Source organism: Diadema antillarum, unplaced genomic scaffold (assembly GCF_040938485.1).
Source record: "Diadema antillarum isolate AM-2024a unplaced genomic scaffold, OU_Dant_1.0 seq00000278_RagTag, whole genome shotgun sequence".
NCBI classification, from domain to species: domain Eukaryota; kingdom Metazoa; phylum Echinodermata; class Echinoidea; order Diadematoida; family Diadematidae; genus Diadema; species Diadema antillarum.
Window position 1 is genome coordinate 482457 of NW_027271309.1, and position 16283 is coordinate 498739.

Consider the following 16283-nt stretch of genomic DNA (forward strand, 5'->3'; position numbering starts at 1 on the left):
CTTAGCGTGGATCAACTATGACATGATGTATCCGTACTGCCAGTCTAATGACCGAGTAACAGACAATGAGGCACTTCAAAAGTTTTTGTTTAAAATAGTATCAAACACACGAACAAAGACCTAATGATAAGAATAAAGAGGCCAGTGAATTGGGTGTTAAGGAGCAGAGATTTACTAAAGACTTTGTAATTACTCCCAGGCAGCATTATGGGAACATTACACCACAACTGAGGTCCAAGCCATGCAAGATTCCTGACCCCTAAAACTCAGAAATTATTTGGCTGAATACATTGTGCTTGCTGATACATTAAAGCCCCAGAATATTTTTGTGAAACCATTAAAGAAAAAAAAATTGATCTTGAAAACCCCCTTTTTTTTTAAACTAATCTTACAAAAGATGTATAATATAATTCTGAAGGAAATATTTGACCACAATTGCTTTTGTTCTGCTAAAAAAAATAATTGTGTGCGGTTTTTTTTATTCAACAAACAAACCAGCCCTGAACTCAATTCTAAATAGGCAACTTTTTAAAGAAATAATCCTAAAACCTTGTTGTTTAGGGTATAGTTAGGCTAATCAACTACTATCACATTTTACAGAAATCCACCTTGTTTTGGGTACATTTATGGCTAATCAACTACAATCACATTATTACAGAGATCCATACTTACTGAACAGTCAATCAATCACAGTGATGATATTATGAGTGCATTTGCCTAAATTGTATTGGCCCTATAATATATGGCTGTCCTATATTGACACAATGACACAGAACTGCATCTCGTTTCCTTTAAAGGCATTTGAAGGCATCTGCTTTGGCAAATAAGAAGTTGGCATTGCATCCATTAAGCGTCTGTCTCTATGTCTTGAAGATCAGTCTCCAAAGCCACTGGTGGTCTTGAGTGGCTGCCAAACTCGGTGTGATCTCCTTTGCAACAAATTACAATGTGACAAAGGCTTGGGGGGGGGGGGGAGGTTTGCCACTGACCACTACAATTTACTGACCTCTAGGATGTCAATCATACGGGTCATCTGGGAGTAGATCAGGACGCGATGGCCCTGGTCTTTTAATCTGGACAAGAGCTCATCCAAGACGTACATCTTCCCTGAGTCTGTGACCAAGTGCTCTCGATCTGTAGAAAGAGTGAACAGTAAGTAAGTCAGTGCCATGCGCCAAGTGGAACAATCTAACACATCATCTTGGATTAGAAAAAAAAACTAGATATATCGCTACGGCTACTGATATGCCTCCGCCATAATGCATGGTTCTCCTAATAGGTCTATAGTACAATGTCTTGACAATGTGTGATGACAGTTTCACACAATTGGCAAAATATTAAAATGACAGGTTTGACACAAATGTGCTGAAAGTTCACTTTCCTAGAACTAGGTTCAACTGGATGAATGATTAAAATGTCAGAGTGCAGGTATTTGGGGAACTGATGATTTTTACTTGACTTTTGACCCTTTTATAAGTTTATGCATTGAGTAATTTTCAAGGTATTGAGAAAAAGTATAATTTCAGTATCAAATGGGAAAATAGCATTATCTACACCTGGCCTTTGACCTTTGACCTCACAGTTCCAAAGAGAATCACTGTTAGGTTGAACATGCATAAATATGTAAGTTTCATGATGATACCTTGAGTTACTTTCGAGATATGGAGGAAAAAGTGCAATTTAGCACTTTCACTTGACCTTTTACCTTTTGACCTTTGACCTTTTGGCAAGAAACTTCCCCAAAAATATATATTGGGTAATACATGCCATACATCAAGTTTTTAAAAAAAAAACCCTTCAGGCATATTGCATTTTAAGGAAAGTAGTGATATTTTGAGGAGTTGACCTTGACCTTTGACCCCCCTGACCTTTGACCCATGACCCCCAACTTCCCTAGATAATCACTGCCCATCGGTACAAGCATATATACTAAGTTCCATGAAGATACCTTGAACCATTTGCGAGATATGGAGAAAAACATGAAATTTCAATTTTTTTTTCTTCACAAAATAACCTATGACCTTTGACCTTTGACCCTGTGACCCTAAAATCCACACAAAGTATTATCCCCCAAGGATATACCCTCATACCAAGTTTGATGTAAAACCACCACACGGTTCTTGAGATATCGACAAAAACAAAACGGGACGGACGGACGGACGGACGACCCGAAAACATAATGCCTCCGGCCACTTCGTTGCGGAGGCATAAAAATGTATGAAGAAGTTTCTAATATATTGCAACTTAGACTTTCACGTACTGACAGAAAATAAAGATCAACATGGTAAACAGAACATGTCATAAGTAACCACATAACCATATTTTGTTCAACTGAATATGAAAACACTAGGGGGATGCCTTTGCTCTTTTCCTCTGTGCAAATCCACAGACTTTCATGATCGGTGTATCACTACAAGGAGGGAAACTTCCACTATGATCGTAACTTTGTGAATTGAGGAAAAAAGCCCTGAAAATAAAATGCTATAATAAATAGCAACAATATCTAAAAAGTCCTATAAATACAGACATACACATGAGTATCCAACAATCATTGCAATTACAACTGCAAGTAATCTATCATAAAGATCTCTAAAGGAAGGAGATATCTGAAGGAGAGGCCCCTAGATATTCGGTGGTCGAGAGCTCTGTCACAAGGCCACATTAAAAGCTGCCATGACAAGACTTTACCCGGGATCCATATCTTGGACCAGCCGCACCGAGGCTTGACGGCAGCCAGTCCGCCCGGAGGGGGAGGTCTCAAGAGGTTTGAATGCCTCTGCTGCTGGATCTCTGCTGAGCCGTACTTAGCACACTGCAGAGCCACGGGGCTGTCCCCTCGCCACAACCTGTGGAGCCGGTAGGAGGCGTGGCGGTCGTTGCAGTGGAACTTCATTGGCGCTGCTGTCACCTGCGGGCATGCACGAAAATATTGTTAGATCTATACCGAAAGGTGTTTACATGACACTACCTCCAAGATTAAGATGTACAGTATGCATTAAACAGCTGCTTCTTAGCCACTTAAAATTTGTCTCTAATATATGATACACACTTCACATCAAGGCAGTCTTGCTCTTTTAAGGAACCATCATGCATCTGTCATTCATTCTCTCTATATCCCCTTGAAGTCTGCTGTGTAGAGTCAGCTGTGTAGAGTCTGTAGGCACAAGCAAAGGTGCTGAACATTAGTTTGAACCACCACCCACAGGATGTGTGGCATACTGAGCTCCACTGCACTGCCACTTCCTAGACTGCAGGTTCAAGACAAGTTTAACTCAATGTGTGCCGTGATGTAAACCACCTGTGGGCCACATTATTCTGAGACGGCAATGCACAAGCACATTTGGAAAACAGTGTTTTTCAAAGCCATGTAATTTTTTTCTAAAAAAACATTTTATCATTGACATGCGGCGAACAAAGTTGTAGAGAAAATTCAAAGTTTTGCTGTGATGTAAATTTTATGACAAAGCCATGATTACTTTTCTTGCAAATGGCCGGTAGTTACGTTATTGTCTCTGTACGCTAAAAAACCTCACTTTGTCTGGAAAAAAGAAAGGTAGGCAGACATATACACAAAGAACGAATAGATGGATGGATAGACAGATAGAGACACAGATAAAGAGAAAGCCACATTGTCTCACTCTGGGTATGGTGCAGAAGAGGAAGGAAGGCATCTCAGTCCGCTGGCATCGCCTGACAATGACTGGCCTCATCCCTGGTAGGAGGAGGGAGCCGCCTTGCTTGGCTGCAGGACTTTCACTCTCCTGGCTGGAGGGACTCTGTAAGTCACATTCAAAATTAAAAAACATTTCATTAATTCACTTTTTAAGGTAGATGGGTAGGAATTGAGATGCAATATCATATTTCTTTCTCCTATTGGATAGAAGTTGGAGATGATGTTGGAGGTAAATTGCTGATGTGAGCATTCAGCTTTAATAAAAATTAAGTGGGATACACATCATCTTTGAATGACATGTCAAACACTATTTGAAGTCACCATTTCTTTCTTTGATCAGCCTACTTCTCTCTGAATAAGTGGTACTCATGAGGTTTTATAATATTACTTGATTTTTTTAACGTACTGAGTGGTCAGTTTCTGTGCATAAAGAATACACCTTGCGAGAGGGTCCAAAGTGACAAAGTTCTTCATGTTTTTTTTATTTTCATATGTGTATATTTATGCATTGCTTGTCATCATTGTGCCATTACTCCATTCTAATCATGTCATGAGTTCAAAGTATGCCACAGTATTGATCAAATGTGCTTGCGAGAGAAAGCAAACCAAAAGGACGCAGAATCTTACCTTTCCAGGCGTGCCAAATCCATACCCTGGTGACTTGGCCCCGGTTGGCGAAGCGCTAGCAGACGACTTGTGCCTGAGAGGAGAAATCACTCCGTACGAGGGTGAGGGGGAGGATACCTGCGGAGATGACAGTAACAAAGATGGTGGCGTCGTTGGCAGGGATGGCGTCGGGTGGTGGGAGGCATTCCTAGTCCGGACCCGCTTGTGCCAGCCTGTCTCGGCCATGTGGTGGTAGACGTGGGTACAGTGGGAGGCCAGCGAGGTGGTCCAGGAGGTGAAGACCAGGTCTCGGAGGACGGTGCCACTCTGCTGGCTCGGATGACTGGTTGGATGGAGCGGTGATACTAGCAGGAGTCTGAAGAGCAACAGAAAACATAACCTATATTAAACATGCTTTCAGATCTGTGGCATTTATCGAGAAAACTTCGCATTTCTCAGCTAGCGTAGGTACATAGACATTCACAAATGCTCCAGACAGATACGACTTAGGAGAGTCTGAAGGAAAATCTATTTCCCACGAAATATCTTACAATACAAAACACTGCAAAACAACATCCTCTGTTACCAATGTGGCTAATATAAGTTTCCATTCAACAATTATTTTCCAAGACACAATAACACTCAAGGAGGGCAAATGCAGTTTTCTAGTATGTCATTTCTCTCTCAATGATTCAATGTCAAAATAACAGCATGGAGATTCACCCTGCAACATATGATTGGTGTATTGATTACAGAGCCCACTAAAACTGGTATGCTTTCAAAATCATCAAATATGGTGTCACACTGATGGTCAATATCTTTCAATATCATCATTACCATCATCATTCCATACCATTATAATCAAACACCATAATCAGCACCATCAACACCACTGTTTCCACCAACAGCTACAGCATCATCATCATCATCATCACCATCATTATCATCACTATCATTATCATCACCATCACCATCATCACCATCATCATTATCACCATCATTATCATCACCATCATGATCATCACCATCATCATTATCAACATCATCATCCTCATCATCCTCATCATTCTCATCATCACCGTCTTCTTCATCTTCTTCATATCATCAATCTCTTTACCAACATCATACCAAACACCTCCACATCATAGACTCAAGGACAAACTCTTTGAGACAAGACGGTTAGAGAAAGTTTCACCTTCGTTTGAAGGAATCGGCCTCCTTCCAAAGCTGGTCCTGGTACACCCTGTAGGCAGCCTTCATCACCAGGAAGAGCCTCAGCCACTGCACCACCAGGCTCTCTCTACCCACCAGGGCCCGCAGCTCACCCGGCGACACGTCCACAAAGCGGGTGAAGGAGAAGGCAGAGCGGGAGGTGCAGGGGAACTCACACGGGGGTGGAAAGAGGGAGCGGTGGACGTTGTCTGGCGCGTATATGGAGAGAGTGTTGTACAGCACCCTGGAAAGACACAGTGACAAAGAGATTATTTCTCAGTACTTAAATCAGTCAACACATATAACTGGTTCGTTACTGTTAGTATACAAATAATACACAGGTGAGAGTGTGTTAGTGGAGATGTAGCGCACTTGAGGGTATTTACAATTGTGAAACATGCACGAGGCGAAGCCGAGTGCATGTTGCACTACATTGTAAATACCCGAGAGTGAGCTGCATCTCCACTAACGTCACGAACTCAAACCTGTGTATTATTTGATTTATAAAATGGGTCGAAAACTAACAGCATTTTTCATGTACCTTTGTGGGTCAATACCAGTCAGCTTCATGTAGCACTCGCCCAAAAGTCAAGATGTCCGAAGATGTTCGTCCCAAACATTTACGCACGTCGCACTCGGAAATCCCGCACATATAAGTACTGTACATATCAGCGTATACGTACGCCACATGTTATGCACAAGAAAGGCCGGCTGGCAGCCCGAACTAGAAGTTGTTTACAGGATTGACAGCGCGTATAGTAACGCACGATGCATTTGTAACAACTGATTGAGTGTGCACTGCTAGTGTAAACATTGTGACGTCAGTGACTTTACGCTTTTTTGCACGGCCGTGCAATAGTAAGAAATCATGAACGCACACGTGACTCATTTCAGCGCTCCCAATTGGCTACATTCTTGAACCCATTTTATAAAGAACGATAACACCTAAATGTCCAGTTTCTACACAGTTCAGAAGTTGAATAATACTCCTGTACTTAACTAAAAAGCATATCATACGAAGCTCATATCTAAATGCAGGTACACATACGGTATCATTTGATCATTCAGGGGTGATGACATTAGCCAACTAACCAGCATTTATCACACTACCTTTGTACACACACCACTTGTCTATGTACGTTTCAAGAGTGTTGACCTTACAAATGGACATTGTATTGATCCACTGATCTGGACAACTCACTTGTCTCTGCCAGGATTGCTGTCCACTATATTCTCTGTCAGGAGAACCTTGGGCAAGATGACCTCATCGAGTTGAATGTGGTAGGGAGATTTAGTCTCTCTCTTCTCAAACAACTCCGGGTGATTGCAGACCTGCGAGAAAAATCAACAACCAAAAGAACACATATCCTGCAGTTACTCCAGCTTACCACAAAAACCTATAACGGACAGGCGGAGGTCAATTTAGGAGATTGCAATTTAAAAGGCAATTACAGGAAAATATTGTAACTTCTCTTGTGGTTGCACATGAAAAAATAACCTATTGCTGCTGGATGTCACTTTTCTGGATATCAATCACGTAGTTGATGATTTAAATGACTGAATCCCAGGAGAAAATCAATCTCAAAGGACCTGCAGCTTATTGTAATCTCATGAAAATCATTAATTTCTGAGCAGTCTTACAGTTGTAAAGCAGCACCATTAAAATCTTGCTCGATTGTCTACAGGCAGGACAAAACGCAAACACCTGCTTACCTTCCTGAATTGCATGACGAGATTCATGAGGTTGTTGGTGGTCCCCTGAGTCTGGGCAGTAGCCGAAGAGTGTGACTTGAGGAGATCCTCAATGGAAATCTTGTTCTTGATGGCTTGGTAGAAGAGACGCTGTCGGGTGCTCAGCTGGCAGTACATCAGGATCTCAATCTGTCAGCACAAAATGTAAAATAGTCAATAAATCTGGCTGAAGAATGTTTAAAGTAATGTACTCAGGATGCACAAACACAAACTTCTTTTATGCAATGCACACTCCATGCTGTGGTTGTAATGCGCCCTCACAGGTTAAACATTTTCATTCTTAACCCCACTAATTGTCTATATGAGCAATGTAAGACTTTTAAAAAAAAATCATGAAATACATCTCCATTGCTTACATTTTGTGTCTGCAATGTGGCAAATGGTTGGCATACAGCCCACACATAAGCATTACTTAGAGCGCAGGCTGTGCAGTCCTGAATATTGCTACGTGGAACATCGGGTAAAATGTGATTTATCCTGTCTGGAGATGACAGACACGTTTTTGACACAAGGTAATTTTTCATACGGTACACCCATCAAATATATCACATCGTGCAAATTTTAAGTTCAGGCAAGAAAGGTGTATTTCATGTAAGTTAACTTTGATGCAAGAGAGACTTAGCCCAATATGCCTCCGAGATTTGTGGAAATGTAAATGCCCCAATACACACACCACATCATTGAAACATCCTCACAACTGTGCATAATATGCATGATAAACCCTATTCCCACCGGGGGGGGGGGGGGGGGGGGGGGGCATTTTGGCCCCCTCCCCCCAACGTTTCGCGTGATTATTCTGCAACGCATGATGCTCTCGCCGTGACATTCTATGACTTTTTTCTTTCAAGTATCATGCAACTTTTGAGATCAAATATGTCGCTCCTGGGCATACCGTTTTGAAGCCACGTCCCTTTGAAAAAATTCATCAACCCAAAAATTGCTCAAAAACATGATTTTGTGTACAAATCCAATGTGAATTGTGTTTTTGCAATTAATTCATATAAAAATAAATTTTTTTACTTTCAATGGCTGACAATGATTTATTTTAGCCTGATTATGCTTTAAAAAGTTTCTGCGACAAATTTTGACGAAAAAAACGACAAAAACAAAAAGTAAAAAAAAAACCAAAGAAATACATAAGAAATAATTACGAAGCCGAATTTTTGCTTCAATATTATTGTTGAGGATATTGAAAAGAATATGTCTTAGTCTTAGAGCTTTATTTGTTTATTTATAGGCAAAAAAAGAATAATTTTTGCATAAGTTAGCATAAATTAATATGGAATACATAAATTAAAATGTGAAAAATCTAACTATACAGTCTTGTAGATTACATTGGCCTCTACCTTAGTGCAAATTTTCGCGAGGATCGTGCGATTCACGACCAAGATCTAAAGGAGGGGGGGGGGGGGCATAAAGGCCCCCGGGTGGTTTCAAGTTCCTCAAAAAACCCGGTGGGATTAGGGTTAATGGCGGCACATGTTGGCACTGATCATTAAAAAAACTACCGTGAGGTATAATGCCATACACAGTGTGTAGCAGACTTTGGCCAGTCAGTGCACCAACAATGGTGCATCGGGCTAAGCTCTTATATGATGTAATTAATGGTTCTGCTCCATCCTATTTGATTGATCGCTTCACGCTATGCAGTAGTACACATCGGTACAGGACAAGAAGGGCAGGCACCCATGGTCTTGTTTTGCCCAGAGTCACCTCTGAGAGTGGGAAAAGGGCTTTTTCTTTCTCTGGAGCTATGCTTTGGAATGCACTTCCTGCAATTATACGCAGTTCTCCTTCAAAAGCTACCTTTTACTGTAATTATTTGAAACATTTCGCCTCATAACCTGGGTTATTTGTTATCTGATATAATTATGTAGATTTTGTTAGATCCATTTTCTGTAATCTCTGTTGTATATGTCTGTAGTGTTATTTGTCTGTTTCGTTTGACTTTTATGAATGAGTTTGTGACACAGGGCCTCTAGGGAGAACAGTGCATTGACTGCTGATAGGGCCACCCTGTATAAATATGACTAAATAAATGAATAAATAAATAAATAAATAAATAAATAAATGGTGTATCTCGCAGAATTTTTGTCTAATGCATGTTATTAAATCATTTCATCATGCCAGAAATTCTTGATGCATAAAACTCTGCATTCAATTATAAATATTCATGTTTATGAGGGTGTGCAAATCATGCTACCCGAATCTAAAGCTGAAGTGCGCACGGTGAGCAATACTGAGTACTATCACTCTGTACAGGCCCATCACTAGAATCCTATCTCACATGAACGACAAGCTAGATTTCTGCTGAACTTACCTTGTCGGACAGCTCGTTCTCGACATCTTTTTTGACTCGTCGCAGCATAAAAGGTTTCAGGATCATATGCAGTCTGGAGAGTTGTTCTGTAAATAAAAGGGGAGTGAGATGAAGCAATCAAGAGTGGAGTGAAAGTAATGTCAGCCCGATATGTGTCTATGGGGCAACATTGATAGGTGACACCACTCACAAGACTCTAATGGAAGAGATCCTCCAAAGAAGTTTGCTTGTTGAGGAAGTTTATTGTACAAAAATACCTGGTCAATTGACTATGTGAGTTCTTCAACACAGACCTTGTCCTTTACAATAGAGGTGTACAGCATAGTTATATTCTCATTTTTTAGTAAGCAATTTGTTTAAATGGAGACTTTGACAGAAAACATTGCCAGCTACTCAGCAAATAACAGTTCATGAGGAACAAAGTGATCCTGCAGTCATGTCAATCCCAATAGTCCTGATATAACTGAGACGGTCTGAATTTTCATCCTATCATCCTGGTCTGATGGTGATCAGCAATGCAAGCCCACATTGTTTAACTCACCTTCATTGATTCCAGACTGTTTCTCAACATGGCTCTCGATGTCTTTGGAAAACCACTCGTTGAACTCCTCATGGCTGTCAAACAACGTTGGCATGATGAAATGGAGAAGGGCCCACAGCTGTGGAGATGAAGTGATGTTAAATTGTACACTCTTAGCTGATCCAAAAGAGAAAAATAATGGTGTGGATAGCCTTACGACTCTACTATAAAAGAATGCCGAGGGCCTAACCAAGAATTGGAAAAGGAAAAAGCTCTTAGCAGTATAAAGAAAAGGGTGTAAAGATAGAATGTCCTCTTTATAACTATCCTTGTAGGAATTTGAGTCGATCTTTATTTCCGATTCAATATATAGATATACAAAAACGTGAATATGACAATAATATAAAACCGTGGCAACATGCAAGAGGAGCACAATTCATCAGATTTCAAAGATCAGGAACATAAAAATACCCTACACACTAAGATAAGGAAATACTTCCCAGTGAAATACAATATATCTCACAGATCACACCTTCTGACTTAATCATTGTTATCAAGATGAAATATACGGCACATGGGCAGCTAGAAAATCAAACATGTCAGCTCCCCATTTCACCAGAGTAATTTGGATCCACATTACTACAAGATCAAAAGGGAAATGCAGTACCTATTGTGTGCCTACAATGTGCCTACTATACTGATTGTGAATAAAGCTATGACAGAGTAACACCACCCATGTCGGATGTTCCCAAGACACAAACTGGTTTGACAAACAAAATTGCCACACAAGGACCTGATAACAAGCTTGTGTGATGGCTGTCCAGAGCAAAACAGTACATACCTCGGCCATGCTGTTCTGAATTGGGGTACCCGTAAGCAGGAGCCGGTTGCGGCAGTTGAAGCCCAGGAGTAGCCGCCAGCGGATGCTGGAACTGCTCTTGATGGCCTGGGCTTCGTCCAGGATCATGTAGTGCCACTTGATGCGCTGGAAGTAGCGGATGTCCTGCACCACCAGCTGGTAGCTGGTCACCAGGATGTGGAACTCAGCCTGCTCGGTGTGCAGCGTCGGTGTCCGCTGGCCCCAGAACTTACGTAGGGTCTTGCGGTCCTGTGGGTTGCCCCAGTACGGCAGCACCTGCAGGGTGAATTCCGAGGGGAGAAAAAGTTAGTTATGGTTATTAAATCACACAAAGTAACAAACAAGGGGAGAGGCACAAGATGACAGAAAGTTGCAGTCTCAATGGCATCGTTCGGGGGGAAACTTCAACATGGAACAAAGCACAGCAGACTGACCAATCCATTACTTATCACACTGGCAATATCCACTTACAAAATGAACTGTGAGTTCTAGGAACTTACCCTGAGTTTGGGAAGAAACCTGGCACACTCCTGGGTCCAGTTATGGAGAGTGGAGGCTGGAGCTACCACAAGGAAAGGGCCCCAGATGTCTTGATTCTGTAGCAGCACCATTAACACAAACAAACATAGCATGAATAATAGTGACACTGTTGATATTGACCAAAAAAGAAAGATAAATCTCACCATCACCACACTACAACTCTCTGACAAAAAAGAAAAAAAAGAAAAAAATGAAAATGACTGAGACACTGCACGATCACTCACTTTTGCTCTTCACACAAGTCAAAATTATTGTAGAGTTTCAATTCTACATAAAGTGTCTCCTACATTTGCATTGCAGTATCTCAAGCACAGATGGGCACATAATGGTCATGTATGCTGCCCTACAACTGCATTATATGCTGCCCTACAATTGCATTTAGGACTCTGCAATGTGTTGATCAGCTGTGTGTCGTGTCAGTTTGAAATCTATAAGACATAGGAATTAATGTGTACAGTGTACCTTATTTTCCCAGGCATGCAAATGACAAGTCCACCGCACAAAGACGCCGTAAACATATTACTTCCTTCAGTTTCAGTCTTCAGTTTGTCTCCCTCTACAAATTAAACAACTCACATCTGAACCTTCACCCCTCTGAATAATATCTTTCTTTCATTTATCCTATGCCTTGTCCGCCTTGGACTACTTAACATAACAATGTTGGAATTTTGGAGCTTGGGTATATGTTCCATGTTCATCGTGTCACTGCCGGCAACCAGGGACAGCCTGGTGGTAGTGTCGCTGCCCGGAAAGCAGTAGATGACAGGTTCGAGTCCCACTGGTTCCTTTTTTCCGACATGTTTGTTAATTTACAGATCAGCAGTTACGATCTTAACAAATTTAATTTGTAGAGGGAGACAAACTGAAGAAACTCACACCTGAAAAGCATGTGATGTTTTGAATTTTAACTCACATACTATCATATGATTATAAGACTTTATTTGCTTTATTTTTTATCAGTTCAGCACATATTTTGGAGATCTCGTAGCCATGACTGCACAATTACATTCACATCACATCCCCCAAACTGTTGATCATGTATTCTATGCTAACTACAAAGATGATGATGACTTTAAAAAGAAGAAGAAGAAGAAGCGAATGCAGGAACTCTCACACCCATAATGGTCAAGGCACTCTCTCCAGCCAACAGCCGGACCTTGGCACCTACCTCAGCCAAGTGAGCCAGGAAGGCTATGCTCTGAACGGTCTTGCCCAGCCCCATCTCATCGGCCAGGATACCATTGATGCCACAGTCATACAGGTTGGCCAGCCAATTCATGCCCTTTAGCTGGTAGCACTTCAGCGTGCCCCGGAACAGGGACGGCTGTGGGTGCTCAGTCTCCATGGAGGGCGTGGACAGGCTGAAGGATCCTGGATTACACAAAGGAGGGCCCACTTCTAAATGAGTAATGAATGACACAGTGAGGATGAATGAAGGATACTAGATTCAAGGAGAGGGAGGTGCACTCACACGTTATGAACACCTCAGTAACATGGGCCAGAAGGACAACTGTGTTTGCTTTCTTGTTAGTAAATATGGCCATCATTTGGTGTAACTCTTTCGCTGATGTGTGTACTCCCTTAAAGCCGTTTCTAGCTATCTGCAAGCATATAAAGACATGTATAAATAACCATCAAAACAATTGTAACACTTTGAAACAGACTCTTCACTAGCAGTAGGGGTCTCCATCACCGGTACAATAATCATCTCAATTTATAGTCCCTATAGAGTCAAACATAGTGGTACTCTATGCAAATTGATGCTGGAGGCAAGGGCTGGAGGATAGAAGACTGAAATGTTAATAGTTTGTCTTTGCCTCATAGGGAAATTGTGGGCTTGGACTTTGGTTTTTCTTTTTTATTCAAAAGCACAAGTCATGCATGTCATTTAGCAGTCAAATAAGAAGCAATAATACTCACTGAAAGCTACCTTTATAAAATACAAACAAACAAACAAATCAAATAGTTCATCCTTCTGGCACAAAGAGAAAAATGCATCACATCATATTGACATCTACGGGTGCCTCTTACCTGGGTCTTTCTCTATGCTTCTTGCTGGCAGGTCACTGTCGAATGCCTCTTTGCTGCTCTCAAATGAGTTGTAAGCTGTCGTCACATTCATCAGAGCGCGCTGCTTCATGGTTTCACTGTCTGTGTGGGCAAGTGTCCACAGGATTATAATTGTTTTAGGGTCTCATGGAAACTGGCATGGTTACATCGTAATGTGTGCATTAAGTCCAACATCACAACCAATGTTTCTCAGTCCTGTATACAGAGTATATAGAGTAACTATATGGAAGTGACGGTTACTGATATCACTTTTTTTTTTAAAGCTGAAAGCACAAACACTAGTCAATAGTAGTGCTTAGCACACAGTAAGGCTGCGTTTGTGCCTCCTCAAAACAATCTGCAAAGCCTTTTATTTGTTTTTTTTTGTTTTGTTTTTTGCTTCAGAGTATTATTCATATTCAATGAGTTCAATAAAATCAAATGCCACCTTTACATCATATCAGCACAAGCATATCATGACAAGTAAAAAAAAAAAAGACTTTTGATGTTTATACAGAAGCTAGGAAATTACTGTAATTCAGATAAAGTGAAGAAAGGAAGCTACGATGTTCTTCTGGTGTGGTGTCTTATTCCAATTCAGACTTATTATCAAATATAAAACTCCAAAAGACAGAATAAACAGAAATAAGGATAAGCATACACGCTATTAATGTGTAGGCCATATATTTAGCAATCCTAATTTTTCGCAAATCGGGACTTCCCAAAAATTGTGTATGTGGCTAAATTCACGATCATGGAGTACAGCAATGGACAGAGAAATGTATGCATTCATGTCACATTCATGTAAGGATCAGAGATTACATATTCGCACGTCATGTGTGCATGCATGTCGCATTCATGTAAGGATCAGAGCTAACATTTCCGCACGTCATGTGTGCACGCATGTTGCATTCATGTAAGGATCAGAGCTAACATATCCGCACGTCATGTGTGCATGCATGTCGCATTCATGTAAGGATCAGAGTTAACATTTCCACATGTCAATTCGCGAATAGCACGTGACTCCCAAAATAAAACCCCCACAAAATATATGGCATATTTCACATTCTGTCAGGTTCATGGACTCACCATAGTCGTCTGCCTCAATATCAACCAGGACGCCCTCTTTGACGGTGCGCTGACGTTGTGGCGTCTTCTCGTCCAGGAGGTTGAGGATGCGGTCCCGCTCCTCGTCCCCTTGGCCGGTCAGCTTACGACTCATGAAGTGGGCATACAGCTCAGTCTGGGTGATCAGGAAGTTCAGCTTTCGCTGCTGCCTCTTGGCCTGTTGTACAACAAATGTGGCAATAGATTTAACAACCTAGTAATTGTTTGATATGGACGTAACCATTCATATCGGTGGCATATTAACTTCTACGCAGTTCACAGCACCTGCAGAAAAATGGCAGCAATGAACAAATTACACCATACACTTTATAAAAATACAAGGAAGGGACAGAGGGCACTATGACACGGTCAATTTGTCATTTGCCACTGTTGTGCTCTAGTTCTATAATAGTTCTATAGTTCTAGCAGTAGAACTAGTAGTTGTCTAATTTCTGAATTTACCAACCCATACAAACCTACCAAATCTACATAGCATACCTTTGCTAGACAATGGCAGAGGGTAAGACACTCACTAAAAAGTATTTGTTGACTACTGTTTGTAGATGTCAGACACCTGATCTGATATGCCTGGATAACCAAGACTGAAAGCCAGACTTCTTTAGGCCTTCTGGGTCATGATAAAACCACACGACAAACACCAATAAGACAATAAACTAAGTGAGCTCAGATAAAGAAGAGAGCCCTGGGCCCCGTTTTATCAAGATAAAGTTAGCATTGATTGTGAAATCAACGCTAACTTCATCCAACTTGAAGTTCGCTATAACGTTAAATCAACTGTAAGTTTCCGTTTTACAAAGAGACTTAAAAGTCGATTATAGTTCTCGCTGTTCACCATGACTTAATTATTGATTTAGTCAAGACAAAAAACACAGGACGAGGCTGGTTTCCGGTACTGTCTACTTAAAAACAATACAATACATAAAGCAAAACAAACAACAAAAACATGTATGTACATGATTGTTTGCCACGGCCAAGGAAGGGTAGTCTGCTAGTGCGACGCAGTATTATTAGCGCCACAGCCGCTGAATTAGAAGTGTGTTTGCAACAGAACCACGAAATACGCCGTTTTGGGTTGTATTGAAGAAAGTAGGTCGATAGATCTAGCACATCTCGAGCTCAACGAAAATCTGCATACGCGCGTACCGTGAAGATCCCACACACTGCACTACGCAGGATCTCAGTAAATCTAACGTTATAACAGTATTCATTGACATGGATATAAACGTACAGTAACTGACTGTCCAAGGTGAAGGTTGTGTATCCATTGTTTCAAGTCTTGTGTGTTTACGTGTAGGATTATGGAAACTTGTGAGTGTGGTGACTAAAGTAGCTTGTCGGCTTTGTAAAGAATAAATCGCGAGTCTACATGTCGAAATTCTAGACCTAACGGTCAGTAGACGCTCTAACCGTTAGTCATGCAGTGTTACGGTATTAAGTACAAACTAGAAATGTCGCTTTGGCGACTGGTATGCCTCCGCCATAATGCATGATTTTCCCAGGTCTAGATAGTACATGTGGACAATGTGTGATTACATTTTCACAAAATTGGCAAAATATTGAAATGACAAGTTTGTCACAAATGTGTTGAATGTTCACCTTCCTTGACCTACATGTAGGTTTAATT

At 41.1% G+C, this 16283-nt stretch overlaps 1 protein-coding gene across 1 annotated transcript in view; it reads right to left on the reverse strand.

Annotated features, from left to right (window-relative positions):
• Positions 1–16283, reverse strand: part of LOC139729977 (chromatin-remodeling ATPase INO80-like) — a 141344-nt gene that overhangs the window by 107986 nt on the left and 17075 nt on the right. Inside the window, exons 10-23 of the mRNA XM_071640893.1 lie at positions 14621–14816; positions 13514–13633; positions 12651–12880; positions 11443–11538; positions 10925–11218; positions 10105–10222; positions 9564–9649; positions 7205–7372; positions 6693–6823; positions 5475–5735; positions 4301–4655; positions 3639–3776; positions 2689–2908; positions 1007–1134 (exon numbers count right to left, since the gene is read on the reverse strand). Coding sequence (XP_071496994.1) covers positions 1007–1134; positions 2689–2908; positions 3639–3776; positions 4301–4655; positions 5475–5735; positions 6693–6823; positions 7205–7372; positions 9564–9649; positions 10105–10222; positions 10925–11218; positions 11443–11538; positions 12651–12880; positions 13514–13633; positions 14621–14816 — 2541 coding nt within the window. The remainder of the gene's footprint in view (positions 1–1006; positions 1135–2688; positions 2909–3638; positions 3777–4300; positions 4656–5474; positions 5736–6692; positions 6824–7204; positions 7373–9563; positions 9650–10104; positions 10223–10924; positions 11219–11442; positions 11539–12650; positions 12881–13513; positions 13634–14620; positions 14817–16283) is intronic.